General features: G+C 40.0%; 1 protein-coding gene across 11 annotated transcripts in view; it reads left to right on the plus strand.

Annotated features, from left to right (window-relative positions):
• The window catches only part of A1CF (APOBEC1 complementation factor), an 88,342-nt gene that overhangs the window by 7,830 nt on the left and 58,681 nt on the right, over positions 1-21,831 (plus strand). For 3 of the 11 annotated variants that reach the window (XM_069567851.1, XM_069567853.1, XM_069567854.1), the window contains exon 2: positions 3,365-3,456. The exons of the other annotated variants lie outside the window; for them this stretch is intronic. Coding sequence is in view for 1 of the 3 variants with exons in the window: in XM_069567854.1 (XP_069423955.1) it covers positions 3,403-3,456 (54 nt within the window). In the remaining 2 variants the exon portion in view is untranslated. The remainder of the gene's footprint in view (positions 1-3,364; positions 3,457-21,831) is intronic. 11 annotated transcript variants of the gene reach the window in all.

Consider the following 21,831-nt stretch of genomic DNA (forward strand, 5'->3'; position numbering starts at 1 on the left):
TAAACCAAGTTTGCAAAGTTCTTAAGGGATGGAACTCAACATCTGAACCTAAGCCAGTATGAACTTGTGATCCCATAGGTTTTTGTTCATGACTGTGACACCCTTAGACTTATGAACCAATAATGAACAACACAGAGCCAAATATTGTATATTCCAATATCATGTGGTGAAACAAGAAAGTTAAAGAGCACAAAGTCTGGAATAGTCAGAGAGGTTATATAAAATTTCCATTCGGTTCAGCAAATATGTATGAAGTGACAACCAAGAATGAGGCTGAAGGCTAAGAAGATGAGTGTATATCCTTGGGGAGTTTAGGGCCCTCCTTCTCTTCATGCTACATTTATTCCTCAACTATAGTTCTGCCCCCTTTTCCCCATCTGTCTCTAAACGAGTCTTTCTGCCTTGAAACTATCCTCAAGATAATGCATCAGGCTTCCCTGATGGTTCAGTGGGTAAAGAATCTCCCTGCCATGCAGGAGACACAGTCGATGTGGGTTTGATCCCTGGGTTAGCTTCCCTGGTGGCTCAGGGGTTAAAGCATCTGCCTGTAATGCAGGAGACCCGAGTCTGATCCCTGGGTCGGGAAGATCCCCTAGAGAAGGAAATGGCAACCCACTCCAGTATTCTTGCCTGGAGAATCCCATAGATGGAGGAGACCGGTAGGCTACAGTCCACGGCGTCACAAAGAGTCGGACACGACTGAGTGACTTCACTTTACTCACTTAGGAAGATCCCCTAGAGTAGAAAATGGCAACCAACTCCAGTATTCTTGCCTGGAAAATTCCATGGACAGAGGAGCCTGCCAGGCCACAGTCCATGGGGTCACAAAGAGTTGGACACGACTGAGCAACAAGGCATCCATGTGTGCAAGAAAACTCAAGAGTTCTCTTTCTAAAGTACGCAGGGCCCTAGAATTCTTCCAGGGTGATCTCAGTGACTTCATACTACAACAAGAATGCTCTATTATGCCAATAGATATATTGATTCAATTCTTGCCTGCCTTACCAGCCTCATCTGCCACTCTCATTCCCTTCCCCTATTCTATTCAGGCCCTCAGGTGATTAGATGAGGCATACTCACATTAGGAAGAGCAATCTGCTTTACTCAGTCTACAGATTCAAGCATTCATATCATCCAGAAACATCCTCAAAGACACACCGCAAGAAAACCCGCCCCAAATTGTACTCAACATTCTAATCATACTCAACTTCTCAACCATCCATATTATTTCACTTATGTCCTGTCCCCTACAGTTCCTTTCTCCTCTTCTCCCTTCACATAACTCCTAGCCATCCTTCAATTGGCCTGAGTGAGGGAAGGTATATGCTGGAAATTAATATGGAGTACAACTTAATATGAAATATTAGAGATGTTTGATAGGTAACAATATAGAAAAATTGGCATTAATTGATAGTTAATGAGGTCATAGGAATTATGTTAATAGAAGAGCAATATTAAAAAAATATTTAAGAAAATTAACCAGTGTTATACAGATGGCATTAAAGTTAGAAAAACTAGAGGTTGAATTGTAACAGTGATCTAGATATTAGATAAGGGTTGCAAAAATGAAAAATTAATGGCAGTGGGAATTCAAAAGAAAGCTAAATATCGGAGCATGATGGCTGATTAGAAATAAGGAGACAACAATTTAATGAGGGAATTTTACACCAATACATGTAAGTTAGAATAAAATCAGAATTTATATAAGCTGCTTTTTATTTATTTTTTATTTTTTTTTAAAATTTTACTTTACAATGCTGTATTGGTTTTGCCATACATTGACATGAATCCGCCACGGGTGTACATGAGTTCCCAATCCTGAACCCCTCTCCCACCTCTCTCCATACCATCTCTCTGGGTCATCCCAGTGCACCAGCTGCAAGCATCCTATATCCTGTATCGAATCTAGACTGGCGATTCGTTTCTTACATGATATTATACATGTTTCAATGCCATTCTCCCAAATCATCCCACCCTCTCCCTCTCCCAGAGAGTCCAAAAGTCTGTTCTATACATCTGTGTCTCTTTTGCTGTCTCGCATACAGGGTCATCATTACCATCTTTCTAAATTCCATATATATGTGTTAGTGTACTGTATTGGCTGCTTTTTAAAGGGAAACATAAGGTTGTCCTTTACGGCAAGTGTCAGACTGCCTCAGGGTCACTGTAGCACAGAGCTTTAGATAGCTGATTTTGTAAGATTCTCTTCAGGACTGAATGTATCCCATTAGTCAGTGATCGGCAGCTTTGGTTGAGAATTGAGTTTTCAACTTATTCTTTCCAAATTGGTCGGAGGATACCAGATGCAGCAAATGAGTTCAAAAGGACAATCTCAACAAAAATAAAAAGACAACACGATAACACCAGACCTCACCAGCTGGTCAGATCTCTGAAATCTGCCACAGCAATATTGGTCCCAGGACTACTGGGCAAGCATCTGCCTTTAAGCTGAGGGCTATCTACATTGTATGCTGATTGCCACTTTACCAATCTCTAAGTCAACTTAGAAATTAAACATACATGCAAGGAAATTCAGGGCTTCTCCGGTAGCTCAGCTGGTAAATAGTTTGCCTGCAATGCAGGAGATCTGGGTTCGATTCCTGGGTGTATGAATTGATGCTTTTGATCTGTGGTGTTGGAGAAGGCTCTTGAGGGTCGCTTGGATTGCAAGGAGATCCAACCAGTCAATCCTAAAGGAAATCAGTCAGTCCTGAATATTCACTGGAAGGACTAATGTTGAAGCTGAAGCTCCAATACTTTGGTCACCTGTTGCGAAGATCTGACTCATTGGAAAAGACCCTGGTGCTGGGAAAGATTGAAGGCAGGAGGAGAAGGGGACGATAGAGGATGAGATGGTTGGATGGCATCACCAACTCAAAGACTATGAGATTGAGCAAGCCCCAGAAGTTGGAGATGGACAGGAAAGCTTGGCATGCTGCAGTCCACGGGGTCTCAAAGAGTGACTTTGACTCAAAGAGTTGGACATGACTGAGCAACTGAGCTAAACTGCAAGGAGATTCTGCTCTTGTTAGGGTATGTGACTCTGGAATTTCTGAACTCTGCCAGTTCTCTTCCCCAGGGATCTTTGAGAAAGTCAGGCATAGGATCAGAGCTGAACATTATTACTGAGTGAGGGTAACATGATAGGCATCTGATGATGGCTGTTACCCTGATGTTACATGTACCAGGACAATAACACCACCAAAACCATGTATGTATATGTGTTAGCCAGAGTTCTCCAGAGAAACAGAACCAATATTCCAATTGGAATCCTAATTGGCTAATACATACATGCACATGGTTTTAGAGTTGTCCATGTTCTGGTATCTATAAGATATATATAAATATGTTTATCTTTCAATAGATAAAGAGGTTTATTATAAAGAACTCGCTCCTCTCATTATGGAGGCTCGTAAGTCTGAAGCTGGCAATCTGGAGATCCAGGACAACCAACAGGTAATTTCTATCTGGAAGCCAGAGGCCTAGAGACCCAAGAAAAGCCGATGTTTCAGTTCAACTTTGAATGCAGGGAAAGACTGCTGTCCCAACTCAAGCACTCAGGCTGGGCAGAATTCCCTTTATTTAGCCTTTATTCTATTCAGGTCTTCAGTTGATTAGGTGAGGCCCACCCACATTAGAAGAGCAATCTGCTCAACTCAGTCTACATATTCAAACATCTGTCTCATCCAGAAACGTCCTCAAAGACACGCCCAGAATAATGCTTGGCCAAATATCTGGGCACTCTGTGACCCAGTCAAGTTGATACATAAAATTAACCATCAAAAGATAACCCTAAGAGAATAAAAGTGCCTATGCTGTCTTAAGAATCCCCATTTCCTCTCTATTACCCACTCTCTCCTCCAATACATGCACAATTTCTGTCTGTCGTTAAATTTTTTCAATGTCTTTTTTGGAAAAAACTTCATCATCAATCTTCAGTGTTGTCAAGTACAGATCACTCATAAGGATCTCTAGTTCAGAGTTTCTGATATTCTTACACAAGTTAAGCAGAAGCTGGAGCATTTGTAAGGGGGTGGTGGTGTCAGAACCAGCTATGAAAGGAAACTTTCTGTGTGATGTTGTGCTGTCAACACTGGTCACCAGTTTATTCACTCCTGTGTATATACACATATTCATAGCCACGCATGTGCGGTTGTGCATTCTTATATAGGTACAGCCACACACAACCTGATGGTACAGGCATAAATTCATCTCAGCCAGGGAAAGTGTGAAAGTAAGGGTGGGGACTCCAGGCACATGGAAAATGGGAAACAAGTACAAAGAAACCTAAGAAGTAAGAAGTCACTGATGTATCTGGGAGATCTGATGGGCTTGAGCACAGAATAGCTCTAGATATGCACTGAAAGATAGTTGGGAAAGCAGAGTGAGGACCAGATCATGGTGGATGTCGGATTTCAGGAGAAGGGACTGGACTACTTCTTCATAGTCAGTGATGAGACCAATGAAGAACATTACAAGGGATATTTTAGAAAGATTGATCTAGCAATGGTAGACAGTAACTAGGGGTAGTAAGCAGCGAAATTTCTTTCTAGTTTGGCTAAGTCTAGTAATGGAAGACAGGGTGAAGGATAGCAATAGGAGTAAGAAAAGCAACAAGTATGGATACATATGTATAGTGAACAACAACAACAAAAAAATCAAGATCCAGAATCCGTGAGGAGCCTATCCTGGAGACTGTTCTGGGTGAAGAGGCCTTAAGGACTTCACCTGCAGGGATTCATAGACCTGCTAAGTTGCTTCACTGTTCACTTGACTCAACTACTTTTTACAACTGCTCCTCTCTCTTCTAAAAGCCATCCTGACTTTCTAACCCCTATCCTTTCTCTACCTCACAGCTTTTGCCTCCCCTCCATATATAGAGCTATGACCCAGAGTTTTACTCATACAGTGGTAATACGAATATCTTATTGGTTGGTCCTCATGGAAATGGATTTGGATACAAATCACCTATGCCAGACTCTGGGAAGAATGTGGGGGTTTTTGATATTTCAAGGGCATTATTTATAAATGATGGCAATTATAAAAACATTTACTCATTGAAAGTAATGAGAATGTAGACAGGACAGACATTAAAGGCAATTTTGAATTATTTTCTTTCTCCTGTAAACTAGTCTCTGCCTTTCTTTTATAGAATTTTTTAGTAATTTTTTAAAATGTGTATATCCCAATGATTTGGCAGGTGGAATAAATTACTCTCTGTATTGCATTTTGTTTGACATTTAACAAATATAGACTAGAGTTTAATTCAGAAGTTCTTAACTTGGTTGCATATTATCACCTGAGCAGGCTTCAGACCATACCATTTTAGACTATCCTGGGTTCCATTCCAGACCAGCTGAATAATAATTCCTCTAGAGGTGGTAAGGATGACTCCCAAATACAGGTGAATATGCCATGAGGCCAGGTAGGGAATCTGTTCTTTCTCCATAGTTTCTGCTAAAATTCGGAACATTTGCAGTTAAATCTCAAAGTCCTAATTTGACAAGACACGTATAGGTTAACACTTCCTCTCCTGTCTTCCTCATATAATTTATAGTTTCAAGCTAAATTCCAGGGATTTAAAGGCTCTTCATTGATGTTTAAAGGGCATTTGAAGCAAATAAATGATAAATATCTTTTGAAGAAGATGAAATGTACCTCTGTAATATCCACTTAATGAGAATATGCTAAATAGCAGGTGTTTCTACTGGACCATAAATTTTGCAGTTTTAAACAGACGTTTAAAGTGAAAATAAAAATGTTGACTATTTGAAATGACTTTTTCCTCAAACAAAACAAGAAGGATTTCCAGATGTCAGGACTGCTTTGCAGTAATAATGACCTGTGGACCAGATGAATGTGCTTACCTTTCCCAAGAGTTTGGCTAGTCTTGTCTTTCCAAAAGAGATTGTGTGTGATTCCTGATTTTTAATTATTAAAACAAAAGTTGAAGAGACATGCTTTCTCATCACCCAATGTTCATAATGCTCTAATTTAGTCCAGGTGTAAGTATATACACAAAGAAATGTACACAAACTGCAATCCAATCATTTGTCTATTATATTTCTGCTGCTTTTTTCTCTGATATATTCTTAGTTGGTAGCCCCAACAGTATTTTTTCCCTGGTACAGTTTTATTTTTCTCTATAGATATTTTTACTGTAGTGTAATTTTCCTGGTATCTTAGGATTTGCTATTTCAAGTCACTCTATTTAGGACTCGGAATGACTCCAAGTAGGATGGTGTATGGATTTAAACATCAACAAACAGTAATCAAAGTATCAGCTGGTCCTATACATCTTTGCAAAAATAGCCATTTATTTAGAAATGGCGTCTGTCAGCATTGCTTCTCTATAACCGTTAGTAACTTGTCTTGAGAATATGGTATACCTTCTGGATGGAATCAGCAACTTCTTTAGCCATTGGCACCAAAGGAGCAGGAGAGAGAATAAAGTACAGGATTAAAGAGTGGAAGGCAGTAAGAGAAAGGAGAAGGAAAACAGTAGTTAAATGGGTGTTTAAAGGAGGAAGGAAAGGAGGGAGGAGGAGGGAGACAGAAAGAGAAAGAGAGAAGACCCTGTTACCGAAACAGTTGTGTTTGGTGCCCATTAGAAGTACCTGCGGCTTCGGTTACCCACTGCTGCACGACTGCCTCAGATACCTGGTCCATAGCTGACACCCTCCTCTCTGACTTTCTACAATCCAAAAGAGCTAAAGATAAAACGAGAAACAAATAATGCTTTAGTTTAAATATGGGAATAGAAAGGAACATGAAATTCCAGTCAGATCCTGTCAAATGATACATGACTTGGTCACCTGTGAAGACTCCACGCTTTGTCAAAGAGTGATGTTTGAGTGACGCATGACCAAGAACGTAACAGAGGGCTGGTAAGGACCATGTGTCCATTCTGGATTATGTCCAGCAGGTGTTAGCTTCTACATGCAGCCACCTGAACCATCAGACAGTCCATCCACAGCACTGTTTAAAAATTAGAACAATAGCTCATTTCATTCAAGCAAAGAGACTAACTTACCATATTGCTTTAAATGATCCATAACGTTGTCCCCGTGGAAGAGAACATAGACTCACAGTACGAGCTTCATCAGTTATATCATGGTATCATGGTTTTCACACTCTAAGGGAGGCTAGGAGATATAATCTCACTCTTCTCCCTGTCACAACTTGCCTAATATTTCTGAGATGTTGCTGATGTTTAGTTACTAAATCATGTCTGACTCTGCCAACCCCATGGACTGCAGCACGCCAGGCGAGCCTGTCCTTCACTACCTCCTGGAGTTTGCTTAAAGTCATGTTCACTGAGCCAATGACACCATCCAATCATCTCATCCTCTGTCATCCCCTTATCCTCTACCCCTCAATTTTTCCCAGCATCGGGGTCTTTCCCAATGAGTCATCTCTTCATATCATGTGGCCAAAGTAGGTGAGAACTCAAATTTAGTAATTAAGAGCACAGATGCTAGGCCCAGGCTACTTAGATTCAAGTCATAGCTGGGCTTAGTCCCTCAGTCATGTCCGACTCTTTGCAACCTCATGAACTGTAGCTCGCCAGCTCCTCTGTTCATGGTGATTCTCCAGGCAAGGCTACTGGAGTGGGTTTCCATGCCCTCCTCCAGGGGATCTTCCCACCCCAGGGACTGACCTCAGGTCTCCCACATTGTAGGTGAATTCTTTACCATCCAAGTCACCAGGGAAGCACAGATTCAGGTCATAGTTCTTCCACTCATTACCAAGTAACCTTGGGCTCATTAACCTTACTTGGTTTATTACCTATATCATAGGAATAATACCTACCCCACTGAGTTTTAATATGGATGCTGGGAGGGATTGGGGGCAGGAGAAGAAGGGGACAACAGAGGATGAGATGGCTGGAGGGCAACACTGACTCGATGGACGCGAGTTTGAGTGAACTCCGGGAGTTGGTGATGGACAGGGAGGCCTGGTGTGCTGTGATTCATGGGGTCGCAAAGAGTCAGACATGACTGAGCAACTGAACTGAACTAAATTATATATTAAACTTTTAGAACATAGCCAATAGTAATTGTTCAGTTAATGTCAGCTATGTATATTATTATTTGTATTATTTGAAATTTTAAATTCTGCTCCATAAAAGGCAAAAAGGCTTTCCTGGTGGCTCAGTGGTAAAGAATCCGCCTGTCAATGCAGGAGACCCAGGTTCAATCCCTGGGTTGGGAAGATCCTCTGGAGATTGAAATGGCAACCCACTCCAGTATTCTTGCCTGGGAAATCCCATGGATAGAGGAGCCTAGTGGGGTACAATCCACAGGGTCACAAAGAGTTGGACATGACTTAAAGACTAAATGCCACAAAAGGCAGAACCAATTATCTTCATTTGATTTGTCTTTTCTGTCATTAAACATAAATAATATTTAATTAAATTTATAAACTACTTTTTTCTGTGAATTGACTGCTTGTGTCCTTTGCTCTTTGCCCACTTATTTGTGTCTCTTTACTATTGATTTTAAGTCAGTTCAGTCACTCAGTCGTGTCTGACTCTTTGTGACCCCATGAATCGCAGCACGCCAGGCCTCCCTGTCCATCACCAACTGCCGGAGTTTACCCAAACTCATGTACATCGAGTTGGTGATGCCATCCAGCCATCTAATCCTCTGTCGTCCCCTTCTTCTCCTGCCCCCAATCCCTCCCAGCATCAGGGTTTTTTCCAGTGAGTCAACTCTTCGCATGAGGTGGTCAAAGTACTGGAGTTTCAGCTTCAGCATCAGTCCTTCCAATGAACACCCAGGACTGATCTTTAGGATGGACTGGTTGGATCTCCTTGCAGTCCAAGGGACTCTCAAGAGTCTTCTCCAACACGACAGTTCAAAAAGCATCAATTTTTGGCACTCAGCTTTCTTCAGTCCAACTCTCACATCCATACATGACCACTGGAAAACCCATAGCCTTGACTAGACGGACCTTTGTTGGCAAACTAATATTTTTGCTTTTTAATATGCTATCTACGTTGGTCATAACTTTCCTTCCAAGGAGTAAGCGTCTTTTAATTTCATGGCTACAATCACCATCTGCAGTGATTTTAGAGCCCCCCAAAATAAAGTCTGACACTGTTCCACTGTTTCCCCATCTATTTCCCATGAAGTGATGGGACCAGATGCCATGATCTTCGTTTTCTGAATGTTGAGCTTTAAGCCAACTTTTTCACTCTCCTCTTTCACTTTCATCAAAAGGCTTTTTAGTTCCACTTCACTTTCTGCCATAAGGGTGGTGTCATCTGCATATCTGAGGTTATTGATATTTCTCCTGGCAATCTTGATTCCAGCTGGTGCTTCTTCCAGTGTTTCTCATGATGTACACTGCATATAAGTTAAATAAGCAGGGGGACAATACACAACCTTGACGTACTCCTTTTCCTATTTGGAACCAGTCTGTTGTTTCATGTCCAGTTCTGTTGCTTCCTGACCTGCATATAGGTTTCTCAAGAGGCAGGTCAGGTGGTCTGGTATTCCCATCTCTTTCAGAATTTTCCACAGTTTGTTGTGATCCAGAGTCAAAGGCTTTGGCATAGCCAGTAAAGCAGAAATAGATGTTTTTCTAGAACTCTCCTCCTTTTTCCATGATCCAGCAGATGCTGGCAATTTGATCTCTGGTTCCTCTGCCTTTTCTGAAACCAGCTTGAACATCTGGAAGTTCACGGTTCACGTACTGCTGAAGCCTGGCTTGGAGAATTTTGAGCATTACTTTACTAGCATGTGAGATGAGTGCAATTGTGCGGTAGTTTGAGCATTCTTTGGCATTGCCTTTCTTTGGGATTGGAATGAAAATGGACCTTTTCCAGTCCTGTGGCCACTGCTGAGTTTTCCAAATTTGCTGGCATATTGAGTGCAGCACTTTCACAGCATCATCTTTCAGGATTTGAAATAGCTCAACTGGAATTCCATCACCTCCACTAGCTTTGTTTATAGTGATGCTTTCTAAGGCCCACTTGACTTCACATTCCAGGATATCTGGCTCTAGGTGAGTGACCACACCATCGTGATTATCTGGGTCATGAAGATCTTTTTTGTACAGTTCTTCGGTGTATTTTTGCCACCTCTTCTTAATATCTTCTGCTTCTGTTAGGTCCATACCATTTCTGTCCTTTATCGAGCCCATCTTTGCATGAAATCTTCCCTTGGTATCCCTAATTTTCTTGAAGAGATCTCTAGTCTTCCCCATTCTGTTGTTTTCCTCCATTTCTTTGCATTGATAGCTGAGGAAGGCTTTCTTATTTCTCCTTGCTATTCTTGGGAAATCTGCATTCAAATGGGAATATCTTTCCTTTTCTCCTTTGCTTTTCACTTCTCTTCTTTTTTTCAGCTATTTGTAAGTCCTCCTCAGACAGCCATTTTGCTCTTTTGCATTTCTTTTCCGTGGGGATGGTCTTGATCCCTGTCTCCTGTACAATGTCATGAACCTCATTCCATAGTTCGTCGGGAACTCTGTCTATCAGATCAAGTCCCTTAAATCTATTTCTCACTTCCACTGAATAATCATAAGGGATTTGATTTAGGTCATACCTGAATGGTCTAGTGGTTTTCCCCACTTTCTTCAATTTAAGTCTGAATTTGGCAATAAGGAGTTCATGATCTGAGCCACAGTCAGCTTCCGGTCTTGTTTTTGCTGACTGTCTAGAGCTTCTCCATCTTTGGCTACAAAGAATAGAATCAATCTGATTTCGGTGTTGACCATCTGGTGATGTCCATGTGTAGAGTCTTCTCTTGTGTTGTTGGAAGTGGGTGTTTGCTATGACCAGTGCGTTCTCTTGGCAAAACTCTATTAGCCTTTGCCCTGCTTCATTCCGTATTCCAAGGCCAAAATTGCCTGTTGCTCCAGGTGTTTCTTGACTTCCTACTTTTGCATTCCAGTCCCCTAGAATGAAAAGGACATCTTTTTGGGGTGTTAGTTCTAAAAGGTCTTGTAGGTCTTCATAGAACCCATCAACTTCAGCTTCTTCAGCCTTACTGGTAGGGGTATAGGCTTGGATCACCGTGATATTGAAAGGTTTGCCTTGGAAATGAACAGAGATCATTCTGTTGTTTTTGAGATTGCATCCAAGTACTGCATTTCAGACTCTTTTGTTTACCATAATGGCTACTCCATTTCTTCTAAGGGATTCCTGCCTGCAGTAGTAGATATAATGATCATCTGAGTTAAAATCACCCATTCCAGTCCATTTTGGTTCGCTGATTCCTAGAATGTCGACGTTCACCCTTGCCATCTCTTGTTTGACCACTTCTAATTTGCCTTGATTCATGGACCTGACATTCCAGGTTCCTATGCAATATTGCTCTTTACAGCATTGGACCTTGCTTCTGTCACCAATCACATCCACAACTGGGTATTGTTTTTGCTTTGGCTTCATCCCTTCATTCTTTCTGGAGTTATTTCTCCACTGATCTCCTGTAGCATGCTGGGTACCTCCCAAGCTGGGGGAGATTCTCTTTCAGTATCCTATCATTTTGCCTTTTCATACTGTTCATGGGGTTCTCAAGGCAAGAATACTAAAGTGGTTTGCCATTTCCTTCTCCAGTGGACCACATTCTGTCAGACCTCTCCACCATGACCCGCCCATCTTGGGTGGCCCCACACAGCATGGCTTAGTCTCAGTGAGTTAGACAAGGCTGTGGTCCATGTGATCAGATTGGCTAGTTTTCTGTAATTATGGTTTCAGTGTGTCTGCCCTCTGATGCCCTCTCGCAACACCTACCATCTCACTTGGGTTTCTCTTTCCGTGGAAGTGGGGTATCTCTTCACGGCTGCTCCAGCAAAGCACAGCTGCTGCTCCTTACCTTGGATGAGGTCACCCCTCCTGACCTTGATCATGGAGTAGCAACAGCTTCTGCCTTGCTGAAGATAGATTTTTCTAAAACACAGCTGCCAGCAAACCAGAGGTCCTGCAGTGGGGCAATGGCATATCTAGGGGACCAGAGGCTGATTTTCCAGACTTGATATCAGAGCACCAGAAGGCAAGAGGAGAAAGAGGAGGAGGAAATCGGGGTTTTAAGTACTCTTTTTATATTACAGATATGAATTTTCTTTATATTATGTAAGTAGCAATCATTTTCTTCTAGATTGTGGCTTCTTAGCTTTATTTTGCCATTACAGATAATTGTAATTTTTACTTACTCACATCTATTAGTCTTTTCATTTCTGGCTATCAATATGCTTAGTTAGGAAGACTTTCCACATTGCAAGATTATAAAAATGTTCTCCCATACTTTCTTCTAGCAGTTATACAGTGTTTATAAAGGTTATTTCTTTTCCACTTAGCATCCAGGTATATGCTGTGAGATGGTATGCCAACTTCATCTTTGTCTCAAATTGTCTATGATCTCCCTATGATTACACCTATTGGCAGTTCCAATACAAACGTAACTATGGGGCTAGTTTTTTTTTAACATGCCATTAATCTATTTGTTTATTCCTGTGCCTATTTTAATTATTTTTTGAAGTATAATTGATCTATAATACTATGTTAATTCTATGTACAAAACATGGTAATTCAATATTTCTATGCATTACCAGATGATCACCATTGCCTGTTTTAACTTCTGATTGGGCTAGCTCCAAGTAACTTTACACTTTCAATACACACTGTGATATATGTTGCCATTTTTCTTGCCAGATGAACTTAGAGTCAGTTTGTCAAATTTCAAAATAATTTATTGGAATTTAAATTGGTATTACACTGGTTTAATTTTAGAAGAATTAATCTTTATAATAAGACCTCCATTTACCAAGGCTTTTAGATCTTTCAGTAGAATTTCATGTTTTCTTCATATGGATTTTGGATATTTCACATTGTTTACTGTTATTTAAAATTTTTTATTTATATTTTTTAGATACTCATTTGTTTCTTTCTGCTTAAGTATGGAACATTTTTATAACTGTCTTTGTAGTATTCTTTATTAGTTCTAATAGTTTTATATAGTTGATTTACTTCTTTTTACTGAGAATGAATTATTGCAGTATTTCACTATTTAGTATAATGTTTGCTGAATGTCTCTGATAGATACTCTATTAATTTAAGAATTACTATTCTATTACTAACTAAGAGTTTTTTCCTTTTTTTGAACCAATAGTGTGTTTTGAATTTACATTTACTGGGACGTTCATATTTTTTCTTCTTTGAATCAATGAAATGAGTTAAACTAATAGAATCCCTGATGCTGAATAATCTTGTAGTCTTGTAATAAACCCATGTTTATTGTATATTAATCTTTTGATAATTTGCTGTATGCAGTTCATATCTATACTTGTGATATTGGTCTATAGTTTTCTGTTTTGTGATATATTTGGCTTTGCATAAGAGATATGCTAAATCTGTCAAATTTCACATGTTTTCTGTTATTACTCTATGCTTCAAAATCTTTCTATAATAATATATATTTCATAAATGAGTCTGTAAAACTCATTTAAGAAAACTTAAAGTTTAAAGCAGGTGGCACAGTGGTAAAGAATCCACCTGCTAATGCAGGAGATACAAGAGACATAGGTTTGATCCCTGGGTTGGGAAGATCCCCTGCGGTAGGAAATGGCAACCCGCTCCAGTATTCTTGCCTAGGAAATTCCTTGAATAGAGGAGTCGGGTGAGCTACAGTCCATGGTGTCGCAGAGTCGGACACGAATGAGGATGCACAGACACATATGAAGTTTATAAAACCTGCCTGATAAAGCCACTTGGATCTGTGTTATTTGGGAAAAATACAATCTTTTTTTTCAATGACAGTTTTTTTCAATGACAGTTTACAGTCATTGGTATATTCAAATTTTTAACTTACCCTTGAAGCAGTTTTAAAAATTCAGTTTCCCAGGTAATTGACTACTGCATTTTTTCAATTTATTGATAAAAACATTCTCTTTAAAAGTCTCTTGATCTGTGGTTATATTCATTTTTTCCCTTGTTTTTAAAACAGTTTTCTTCATCTTGTCAAGACTGTCAGAGATGTGCTAATTTACCATCTCTTCAATCAGCTCTTACATGTATTTATTTACAAATTTTTGTTTTATTAATTTAATGTTTAATTCCTTCAGATTTCTTTCAGTCTATGTTGCTCTTTTCCTAGCCTCTTTAGTGAAATTATTATCACTTAGAAAAATGCTGAAAATAAACAGCTTCCTCAGAACAAAATCTTGACCATATCTCATAGTTTTTGATGATTTGTTTTTTGATGATTTGCTTATATTGACATTCATTTATTAATATAATTTAACTTTTTAAAATTAAAGTAAGAACTATATGTTATAGATAGCTAAGATAGTTAAATAAGCAAGAATGAGAAATAATTTTTAATTAACCACCCAGATATAATCAGTTAGCCTTTTATAGTCAGTCTGATGATTACAATACAAAAATTAGCACAAATGAAATCAGCCTATATGGAGTTTTATAACCTGCTATTTTTTTTTACTTTATTATATTTTATAAATATCTGCTTAAATGATGTGTTCTACTAGAACATCAATTTTATTAGCTATGCTGTACCGCTGCTTATTAACATATTTCTTTATCATTGGATATTTAGATTGTTTCTAATTTTTATTAAAAAATGAATGTGCTCTATAAGACATCACACATACATACACACACAAACACACAAACACTGAGGACACTGAAGATGTTTCCTACTGATACATGAAGGCAAGTACCTAGACTATTAAGAAGAAGAAGAAAGAAAGCAGTAAGAAAGAAGTCAAGATAATATAGTACATTCAAAACTGCGCTTCTCTTCCCCTCAGTTTCTAGAAAGGAGAATAACCATTCAGAGAGCCACAGACCATGGCGGCTAAAAGGCCAGCCAAATCAGCAGATAAGGAACAAATAAGGAATGCTTATTAAGTGCCTTCTGTATGCCAGGCGCATCATAAGATGCTCTCATGTCCATGATCTGATTTATTTAATCCTGTGTTTAAAAAAACAAAGGAAAGAAAAACATGTAAGTATCTATGTTCCTATTCTTTTCTTAAAATAGGAAATAATGTCTCAGAAGAATGAAAATCATGGTGGCAGAACTGAAATTTAAATGCAAACTGTCTTTCTCTAAAAATGTGCAGGCTACTCTAAAAGGAGGATTTTGTCAGTATTTACCAGTAAAATTAATATAACTACTATGAACAAGTTTATTATTTTATGTTAAGCTTTGCCTAAGCTCAAACTGACCATGCCCAACTTAATGCATAATTCATTACCAATGCTTGAAAAAAATAGAAGGTATTCTGGTTAATTTGATTTTTTTGTTTATATATGTCGTTTTTTAAAAATAATACGCCAAGTAATAGGATTTTGTGAGATGTTGTTGTGGCTACACTCTGGAATTTTATGTATGCATACTCTGCATTAATTTTGTTACCGTTCATGATTCATGGCCAAATAAGGAGCTATCACATTAATTCACTTCCAAAATGAGCTTGAGACTAATTGTAAACACTTTTCCAAAGAGACTTTTAGAGTTAATTTAAATTATTTTATCAAGTAATACAGAGTAATTTTTACTGAATCTCATTAGGCAAATATGTAAACTTTGGTCATAAATCCTTCACAAACCATTTCAATACAATTTGAAACTTCTGTGTAAGATTCCCAGGGCATATTAGAAGGCTGAAATTCATGATAAAATCACAATTTGCATGTTGCCTAAGAGTTATATCCAACCTGGTGTGTTAGTAGCTCAGTCATGTCAGACTCTTTGTAACCCCATGGACTATAGCCCACCAGGCTCCTCTGTCCATGAGACTTTCCAGGCTATAATCCTAGAGTGGGTTGCCATTTCCTTCTCCAGTGGATCTTCCCAATCCAGGGATCGAACCCTTTTCTCCCCATTGCAGGCAGATTCTTTACCATCTGAGCCACAAGGCCTACATCATGCAACAGTAAGACTTTGGGGAAAGACTGGATTTGGTTTGGAGAGGTCCCAACAGCAACTGAAGCTCCCGTCAACTTGACAAGCACATGGCACATCGCTGGTACAGGATCCCATGCATCCTCAGTCACAGAGAACAGCTTAACACTATTCCTATCCATTCTCTTCAGAAAAAAAGCAAAACGCAAAACAAATGAGATAGAAATAAATGAACAAAACTACTCTAAATCGTCTAGCCCAATGCCTGGCATTACACGTTTGCAATAGATAATCAAGTGTTTGTTGGCCTCTTGGTTAAAGTTGAGGATAATTACTTCATTTAGTTTTTCACCAAGAAATCTTCTAACTTCAGTTCTGTCTTTGCCCTTCCCCTGCGTTTCGCTCCCCTCTGCCTCTCATTCACAGCTGCCATCTCAGCTCTTGCTAAGCCGTTCTTTCTTCGTCCTGTAAGCGGGCTTTTCCGTCGTGCACTCCTCTTACCCGTGTCTCATGCCTTGCTCAGTTTACTGTTTTGAGGGACTTTAAAAGCAAACAAACGAAAAGCTTATTTTCCCACTTTCTCTGTTTCCCTAGTAGCCACCAGGGCATTAAGATCTTCCCATATTGTTATAACTTCAGGCAAATCTAGATACAAATATCACCTAAATTCCCCTCAGATTCTCATATTTTTCCTTCAACAACTAGGTTCTCTATGTGAGCCCAATTTTTATGTTCAACTTTTATGTATCCTTTTCTTTACAGGTTAGGGTTCTAATTTAGAAGCAGCATACAAGGGGAAAACAGAGCATCATACAGTTTATTTCTGACAGCTCTAGATTTGGAAAAGTCATAATCTTCCCCTCCTACCTGCTTCTTTCTTCCAGCTTCCTTCTCACCTCTGTTCCCTGCTACCTTCCCTGAGCCAGGACCTACTGGCTTTGGAGGCCATCAGGGTCAAAGGTCAGGAACAGCAGCTCTGATCCTGTCCAATAGTGAACTCTGGAAATTTCTATCAATCAGTTTCAGCCAAGTGAGGAGGTGATTGCTCATTCCAATCCAACTATGACTTTCAGGCAGGCAGAAATCTTGATCCCGCAATAACTTCCAGGTTCACTTTATGTTTTTCAAATAGGCACTAACATTGCAAATATAAAACCAGAAATGCCTTGAGAAGAAAATTAAATCCAAACATATGTTCTTTTTTTTCAATCACTTTGTACTCAAAAAATTTTAATATAAATTTATTTATTTTAATTGGAGGCTAATTACTTTACAATATTGGTTTTGCCATATATCAACATGAATCCACCACGGGTATACGTGTGTTCCCCATCCTGAACCCCCCTCCTTCTTCCCTCCCCATACCATCTCTCTGGGTCATCCCAGTGCACAAGCCCTGAGCATCCTGTATCCTGCATTGAACCTGGACTGACGATTCGTTTCATATATGATATTATACATGTTTCAATGCTATTCTCCCAAATCATCCCACCCTCTCCCTCTCCCACAGAGTCCAAAAGACTGTTCTATACATCTGTGTCTCTTTTGTGTCTCGCATACAGGGTTATTGTTACCATCATTCTAATTTTATAAAACTGTATTCTCCCAGATATGATGACTCATTCATAAATGCAGAGAAACCTGCAAATCAATTCCTACATAAAGCAAATTCATTCTAGGATAGAACTTTCAGGAAGTGACTGGAACAAGCATAATAATAAGTATTAGGGAATTAGATGCGACTCATTTTACTTCTGATCAGTGCAAGTCACGACAGTTTATAAAGTGCTCATGCAAAGTCCTTCATTTGTTCCACAGGTATTTACTAAGCACTAAGCATAAAGTCAGGCTACACCTTCTGGGCAAAGATGAATACAACATACTCCTTATGTTCAGGACATTCACAATTTAGTTAAGTAAGCAAATAGTTATAGTACTATCTCCAACAACCGAGGCAGGTACCAGCTTTCATGAGAATTAAGGATGTGGCATCTAACATTATCAATAGAGAGGATCAAAGAAGCCGTCACAGAGCAGACGATATTTCAGTAGGTCTGGAAGGATGAACAGGGCGGATGCAGTCAGGTGAAATGCGAGAAAGGAATGGTAAGGAAGAGAAGGGAAGAGAAAGAAAGAGCATTGGAAACAGAGAGCTCAGAAGTATCAATATAAGAAAACACGGGAATTCCCAGCAGCAGCGTCTCCGAGTCACACTGGAAGGGGAATCTGGGAGCTGGTCCTGAATATATGATGTATCATCCTAAGGACTTGGGACTTTATCCTCCCAGCAACTCTACCCCTTGGAATTAGAGATTAATTATAATCACAATTAAATAATAATATAGCAAATGCTTTCTGGGCAGTTTTTAAATGTCCATAGCCATTTAAAATATGAATACATTTAAAATACTTAATCCTTAAAAACAACCCTGTGAAGTAGGAACTAACACTACCCTAAATTTTAAATGTTAGGAAACTGAGACTCAGTTTCCACTGAATGGAAGAACACGAGAGGGCAGTATATTTATGCAGCAGGTTTGGTGGTGCGCATATGCTTGAACAAAGTCTTCCTTTGCTAAGAAAAAACAGGGTGGGGAGGCTTGAGGGCAGATTAATGCAAACTGGCAGAGCTGGAGGAGACCTCTGGTTTTTCATACTGTTAGCCCCTCCTTCACCTCATTTTCATAATGAATTAGGAAGGAGGAGAAGGAAGCGCCGCCATGTTGAGAAGGAGCTTCCAGCAGTCTCTTTGCTGTTTCCCCCTCTGCTTCTCCCCTCCAACATGAGGAATAGCAGAGACAGAAAGGCAGGCGGGCGTACCTAGAGGGCTGGGCCCAACTCGCACGCCGCAGATGTTTTCTCATTCCGTCTCCACAACAGCAATGTCACAACCTGCCTTTTATCCTGATTCACAGATAAGCAAACTGATGCTGGGGGGAGGGGAGCCCATGATTCTTTCCTTTATCCTTTCCTAATATTTCCCATAAGCTCTCCCTCTATCCAACTCCCATTTCTTTGCCCCTTTCTTCTCTGTTCTCATCTAGGTAACCAACTGTCCCACGAACCTCTGGAATTTCTTACTGTACAATCTCTGAGAAGTTGGGGTGATTGCCTCTTCTTTTTTTCCTTTTCTATTTTTACTTATCTGTGCCCAACATGAATCCAGCACTTGCTACATTCCAGGAACTCTTCCGAAGCCCTCCCAAAATATTTACTCATGTAATACTCACCCAATAATCCCCAGAGAAAGACCATTGCTCCCTCAGTGGAAGATTCTGAGTGACCAAGAGATTAAGGAAATTTTCCAGGGCACAGAATGGAATCCAGGAGGTCTAGCTCCAGGCTCTGCATCCCTATTCAGGCTTCATCTTACTTGCCTTAGCAGGTCTTGGCACACCTGACCCGGCTCTTGATCTCAAAATCCTTTTTGTTTCCTCCTTGGCTTCCAATTCCCCCTCTCTCACCTGGTTCACCTCTTACCTGTCTGACTATTTCATCTCATTCCCCTTTGCTGATTCCTCTTTGATCCCTGGCTTCCAAAAGTTGGAGTACCCCAGAGACTAGTCTTTTGATCTGTTTTCTAACACCCGGTCCCTACTGATCTCATACAATTTCACAGCTTAGGCATCATCTCTAGGCAGATTGTAGCCGAATTGGTATCTTCTGTCTATAAACCTCCTATAACATTCTGACTCATATATCTAACTGCATTGAACTGTGCATTCACGTGGCTACCCAATGGGCATCTTGAAATCAATGTGCCTCCAACTGAGTTCTGCTCTTTTTTCACAAACTCCTTGTTCCTCATCTCAGTAAAGTGGCAACTCCATTTCTCTAGCTGCCCAGGCCAAAGAACAGGATCATCCCCAATCTCTTGTTTTTCTCTCTCCCAGTGCATACAACTCATCTGTAAGATATATTCCAAAATCTGATCGCTTTTCAGCCCACCCACTAGCACCATTCTACCACAAGCCGCTGCTCTCTCTTATCTGGCTGTCCCGGTGTTTCTAACTGGTCTCCTTGCTTCTCCTCTCAACCTTTCCAATCAGAGCAAGGGAAGCAAGGCCCTGTCTTAAATGCAAACTGTCAGAGGCATCATAAAACTCAGTAGTTTAGACAAATGATAAATTAATGGAATGTTTTTTTAAAAAAATCAAAATCAATGAAAAGAATTCATGGTGAACAAAATGGCAGATTTTAAATGAAAACAGAACCGGATTGTTTGCCTTGCCTCCCTTGCCTCACCCTCACCTCGGCCTGTCTGATTCCCTTCAATGTATTTTCTTACCTTTTTTTTTTTTTAATATAATTGGAGTATAATTGCTTTACAACACTGTGCTAGTTTCTGCTATACGACAAAGTGAATAAGCTATATGAATACATATATCCTTTTCCTCTTGAGCCTCTTTCAGTTCAGTTCAGTTCAGTTGCTCAGTCGTGTCCGACTCTTTGTGACCCCATGGATCGCAGCACGCCAGGCCTCCCTGTCCATCACCAACTCCCGGAGTTCACTCAGATTCACATCCATTGAGTCAGTGATGCCATCCAGCCATCTCATCCTCTTTCTCCCCCTTCTCCTCCTGTCCCCAATCCCTCCCAGCGTCAAAGGCTTTTCCAATGAGTCAGCTCTTCGCATGAGGTGGCCAAAGTACTGGAGTTTCAGCTTTAGCATCACTCCTTCCAAAGAAATTGACAAAGGATTAATCTGCAAAATATAGAAGCAGTTCATGCAGCTCACTGTATACAAAACACCCAATCAAAAACTGGGCAGAAGACCTAAATAGACACTTCTCCAAAGAAGATATACAGATGGCAACATTTGATGCTCAACATTGCTCATGATTAGAGAAATGCAAATCAACGTGTTCTTGATGGTTAGAACTATTCCATTAAACATGAGTAACATCACATCTTGAGGCAAGAGCCAAGGCCCTTTCTATGAACTGCAAAATCCTTCACAACCTGGCCCACCATCATCTCTCTGATATCAGATCCCATTTCTCTACTAGTTCACTCAGCTGCACCCTCTCCACCTAGGCCTCCACTGTTTCATCAACAAGCTCGCACCGCAGGGCCCTCAAACCTGCCAAGCCCTCTTCTTGGAATGCTCTTTCCCAAATACCTCCCTCACTTCAGCCAGGTCCCTTCCCAAATTCGCTGTATCAGGATAACACCATCTAAAATTCCATGCCCTTCCCAATGCATATACTTCACATTCCTTCTCGCTTCTTTTTTTCTTCTCTGAAATGAATATAAGCAGAGTGCATGTTTTGCCTATTTATCCTGCCTACTATTGTCTATCACACCCACATAAAACTTCATGAGATTTGGGGGAGAGAGGGATTTGCTTTGCTCTCTGCTTCATCCCTAGTGTCTCAAAAATTCTTGGATGATGGTAGGTACAGAGGAGCCTGATGGGTTAGAGTCCGTAGGATCGCAAAGTGTCAGGCATGACAGAGCCGACTTGGCATGCATGCATGTACCCAGTATACAACTTGTGAATGGATAAGGGATAAGCGTTTACGAGTGCTTTTCGTTTAGCTCTGAATGTCTGCTATGTATAGGTTTTGAATTTGATTGCCTCAATAAATTATACTGGAAATTGCTCTTTCAAAATTCAGAAGCTCAGATCTGATGTATTTATAAGGTGTGTTGCTGCTGCTGCTAAGTCACTTCAGTCGTGTCCGACTCTGTGCGTTAGAAAATGTATTGCAAAGCCTTTTTCTCAAATTGACCAAATTTTTTTTAACAAAAGTTTGACTTGCTTAAGAATATATTGATCTTGGATTTGAGCTCACCACTTAGATTAGGTCAGTGTTGAAAGAGGATTGTTTTTGAGGAATAAACGTTGAAGATCAAGTGTCTCTGGTCCAAATTTTGAATTTTGTTTTCATGTCCTAATTTCCAAAGACTTGATACTATGTTGAGATATTCTACAGATTTTCTCAATAATATC

The sequence above is a fragment of the Ovis canadensis genome, chromosome 22 (genome assembly GCF_042477335.2).
Source record: "Ovis canadensis isolate MfBH-ARS-UI-01 breed Bighorn chromosome 22, ARS-UI_OviCan_v2, whole genome shotgun sequence".
NCBI lineage: Eukaryota > Metazoa > Chordata > Mammalia > Artiodactyla > Bovidae > Ovis > Ovis canadensis.